Source organism: Gossypium arboreum, chromosome 7, assembly GCF_025698485.1.
Source record: "Gossypium arboreum isolate Shixiya-1 chromosome 7, ASM2569848v2, whole genome shotgun sequence".
NCBI lineage: Eukaryota > Viridiplantae > Streptophyta > Magnoliopsida > Malvales > Malvaceae > Gossypium > Gossypium arboreum.
In genome coordinates, this window is record NC_069076.1 from 82,908,627 (window position 1) to 82,912,818 (window position 4,192).

Here is a 4,192-nt window from a genome sequence, read left to right on the forward strand (position 1 = left end):
TTTTCACTAACACATGATATATTCAACATAATCAGCAAAACATGAATAACTTGTGTGATCATGTATGCATGCTCTAACACAAATTACCACATATTCATGCTCTGTTTGACTTAGCACACATGCTCTACTGGACTTGGCATATATCCTCGACCTAATCCACATTTATGTTCTATTCGACACATACTTCAGAAAATGTAAAGTGCAGGTAACATAAATAGAATGTAGCAAAGCCCAAATTGCATTCGAATGTATAATCTCTAACCTCAGCAATAGTTCCAATCAAACGAAAAAGAGGGTGCATCTCAAAACTCTGCAACTTCGGTCTGATCAAAATAGCAACCAGTAGGGCCTCCGTCGGGGATGAGAGCACATTTAACGGGGCCTCTAGCACCCTCTTCTGTCGTGATCACCCCCGTGTGCCAATTCAAGTCAGTGTTGACATAACCAGGATGAACACAATTTATGCACATATTTGGATATTTTCTGGCTAGAATTCTTGTGTAAGCATTGAGGACCACCTTCGACATGCTATAGGCTGGCAGCATTAACGGCCATCCATTAGCTTCAAGAGCATTGTCTTTAAAATCCTTCAAGAATCTTTGCAATATGCCGTCCAGTTTCTCTTCAGTTAGATTCTCTAAATCTCCAAGTTCATTTCTGATGCTTCCACCAGGAACCCTCTACAAAATTTGAAGCTTACCATTATGCAATTGTGATGGCATTATGTACCATTTCATTGGCCTTTTCCGAACTTTCTACAAGATTATGGTACAGCCAGTGAAACAAAATTGTATAATAAATGTATTTATTAAAAGTTTATATAGAAACCAAGTAAAGCTTTGGTTAAAATGGTAAAGTTGAAGATTTGAAAACCACAGTGACTGAAGTTAAAATCTCACCTTGTATGTCAAGAGCTTCAACAACAGTATAGTGTATAGAGATAACAATAGATTTTTACTTAATAGACTAGGAATTCTCAATTCAGTGATTAGTCTTTATTCAATGATTAAAGCGAAGAATAAAACTAACTAGTTATGAGATTAAGCTCAAATTGTCACTGTATTACGGTCAATATCAATTTTGTTTTTACTGTAATTTGATTGATTTAGATGAATTATACTATTATATTTCTTATTCTTTTCCTATCTAACATGGCAAAATCCAATAAAATCGAAGTATATTAAAAAAAAAAAAAACAACAACATTAGATTATAATATAAAACAAAAATTTATCCCAATCTCATTAATTATCTTGAGATAAAAATCATAATGAAAGTACCTTTAATTCGCTCCGAAGAGAAGAAACATTGACAATCCTAGCTCCTGAACTGGACAGCTGCAGCAGAGGGAGAAGGGTTTCAGTTACTCTTTGGACACCATAGTAATTAGTATTCAAGCAAACTTCTGCCTCTTCATATGTATACGTCATCACACTTTGGACCATCTTTGCCACCTTCCCTGACAGCTGCACCAACAATTAATTAGCTCATTCATATAAATAATGGCTATAATACTGAGAAACTCAAAGCTCCCCAACTATTAAGTTCTTGTACTTAACTTACCCATGCTGTAGAATCTATACCTAAGGCTTTGAGTTCATCTTCGTCAACTATAGCACCACTAGCTCCCGCATTATTTACCTGTCAAATGTAATATGATTTTATGAGCAATTGCAAAACTATAAATTTGAAATCATGTTGTCAAGATGCAGGCGATTAAGGTTGCTTTTGAAGATCTCTGTATAGGGTACTAACACCGACATTCATAGGTCATACCAAACTGCGTAACATGGATCCTTACCAAGATATCAAGTCTTCCAAACTTCTGAGATAAGAAATCAGCCAATGATTCAATGCTAGCTTGATCCAAAACATCGAGTTGATGGAAAACTACATTTGCCAATCCCAGCTGGTGGAGCTTGGCGGTTGCCTCATTTCCCCTCACTTTATTTCTAGCTGTTATTACAACTGTTACGCCATTTGAAGCGAGCTGCCTTACAATCTCAAACCCGATGCCCTTGTTTGCTCCGGTCACTACGGCATATCTACAAACACCGACAAACGAAAATCCACCATCAACGAAACCACTTTAAACGATTTGAGTGCCTGACAATTGACCAATAAACCATATATAACTAACCTCTCTGCGTCATGTTTTCCACTGTTTTCCATTTCTGCAAGTCTTGAAGAATCTGAGTCTGCCATTGAAGTGAACCGATGAACGGAAATACCGGACAGCAAACCAAAAGGTTAATTCTCAAAATAAGTAACATTCATATTCAATATAAAGAAAGAAAAAAATCACAGAGTGCCTTACCTCACTTTCAGTCGGTTCGATTTTCTGTTTTGCCCTCTAAAAATCACAGAGTGCCTTACCTCACTTTCAGTCGGTTCGATTTTCTGTTTTGCCCTCTCTTTTTCAACCTATTTTCTTCTCAAATCTTTCTCTACTCTATTCCTTTGATTGGTTGGGTTTTTTAAAAAATAATAATATTTGTGCGTATACGCAGATTTTAAAAAACAATTAGAGAACTACACCGTTTTATTTTATATTATACGGATGGCAAAAACGGCTAAATAAGGCTTATATGACAAATTTTTTTCAATTAGTCCTTTAGGACATTTTTAATTTTATTTAGAGAAGTAGTTAATTTAAAAAGTGAGCTCAACGGCACGCTTTTTGTACAGTTAGTAGAAAAATTCGTTTAACTAAACACACTTTTTTTTAAGTTGTATTTTTTATTTTTAATATAATTAATTTCTTTAATTGAATGGTTTAATGTTAGTAGTTTTGTTTTTAGTCCTAAGATTGATTTCTCTCCCACTCACGTTTATATTTTTTATTTCATATTATTTGAAGTCTTTTTTTCTAATGAATGTTTTAATATATTAATTTCCTTAGTTAAATGGTTAAATAATAATATTTTGTATGTATATTTAAAATATTTCACAGTAAACATAATGATATTTTAAATAATTAATTAAAATATTTCACATATAAAATATTTGAAATATCATATTTTAAATGTAGATGAAAAACAATGATATTTGAAATATTTTACATATAAAAAATAATTATATTCAAAATAATTATTTTATTTTATAATATTAGAAATCACCATACTCACGATATATGTTGAGAAAATAAATATTTTGACATATAAATATTATATATAAAGAAAAATATATTAAAAAATTAGTTAATGTTTATATTATGTATATATAGGAGTTATTAATTTCAAATATTTTCAACATAATGATATATGTAAAATGTATATTTTTATTATATAATTACAAATTTATTATTTGATTTTATGAATAAAAGAATTATTAATTAAAAAGATGAATTAAAATAAAAAAATTGAAAACAATATATTTATTAATTAAAAAACTTGAAACCCTATGAAATAAAAATTATAAATATGTTTAGAAAAGAGGAATTGAACTTAAGTCTCAAAGATGAAATCATTATTATTTAATCATTTAACTAAGGAAACTAATATGTTAAAAACATTCATTAAAAAGAAGAAGCTTAAAACAACATGAAATAAAAAAATATAAATGTGAGTGGGAAAAGAATTAAACTTGGGACTCAAGGAAAAACCATCAATATTTAACCATTCAACCAAAAAAATTAATTATATTAAAAAAAGTTAAAAATTGCGACTTGATAATACTCTAAAATGACGTGTCTTTATATATTAATCATGTGTTTATTTTGAGCTTGAGCCTACTAATTTGAGCTATTTATGTCTTTTTATCTTTTAAGGACTAAATTGGAGGCGAAAAATAAATTCAAAGGAAAAAGCGTCAATTTGGAGATCAAATGGGCCAATATGCAACGTGGGACAAATATGGTGTCAAAAGTGCAAACATGGAAGGCACAAGGACTTAAAAGCAAATAGAAGAAATTTTATTTCGGAAGATTCTATTTTATTCTATTTATATTAGGATAATTAATATTAAGATAATTATTAGGATTATTCAAATTTAGGATTTTATTTTATTTATCTTTAATTAAATGTATTTATCTTTTAGAATTTAAGTTCAATTAGACTATCTCCCTAGCACTATAAATAGGGGGTGAAGTGACTCTATTGGGGGTTCATCTTTTCTGTAAACACTCTCCCCCAAAAAGTCTTTTGTTCTTTCCATATTTTTTTCTTTTAATAAAATTTCTTTTTCCATAATTT

General features: G+C 30.2%; 1 protein-coding gene across 1 annotated transcript; it reads right to left on the reverse strand.

Moving 5' to 3' along the window:
* Positions 1–2,535, reverse strand: LOC108453413 (salutaridine reductase-like). Its single transcript, XM_017751538.2, has 6 exons — positions 2,317–2,535; positions 2,140–2,197; positions 1,801–2,044; positions 1,563–1,640; positions 1,280–1,465; positions 1–680 (listed from the first exon to the last, which is right to left on the reverse strand). The coding sequence occupies exons 2-6, from the start codon at positions 2,169–2,171 to the stop codon at positions 303–305; spliced, it is 918 nt and encodes a 305-aa protein (XP_017607027.1). The 5' UTR covers positions 2,172–2,197; positions 2,317–2,535; the 3' UTR covers positions 1–302.
* Between the last annotated feature and the right edge of the window lie 1,657 nt (positions 2,536–4,192).

What these genes read in the sequence shown, in the direction of transcription:
- LOC108453413 (XM_017751538.2), bottom strand. Translation starts at nt 2,171, where the DNA reads ATGGAAAACAGTGGAAAACATGACGCAGAGAG. An exon ending in TTGGAAGACTTGATATCTTG is followed by an intron (nt 1,641 to 1,800) that starts GTAAGGATCCAT and finishes TACATTTGACAG; the next exon opens with GTAAATAATGCGGGAGCTAG. An exon ending in GTATAGATTCTACAGCATGG is followed by an intron (nt 1,466 to 1,562) that starts GTAAGTTAAGTA and finishes TTGTTGGTGCAG; the next exon opens with CTGTCAGGGAAGGTGGCAAA.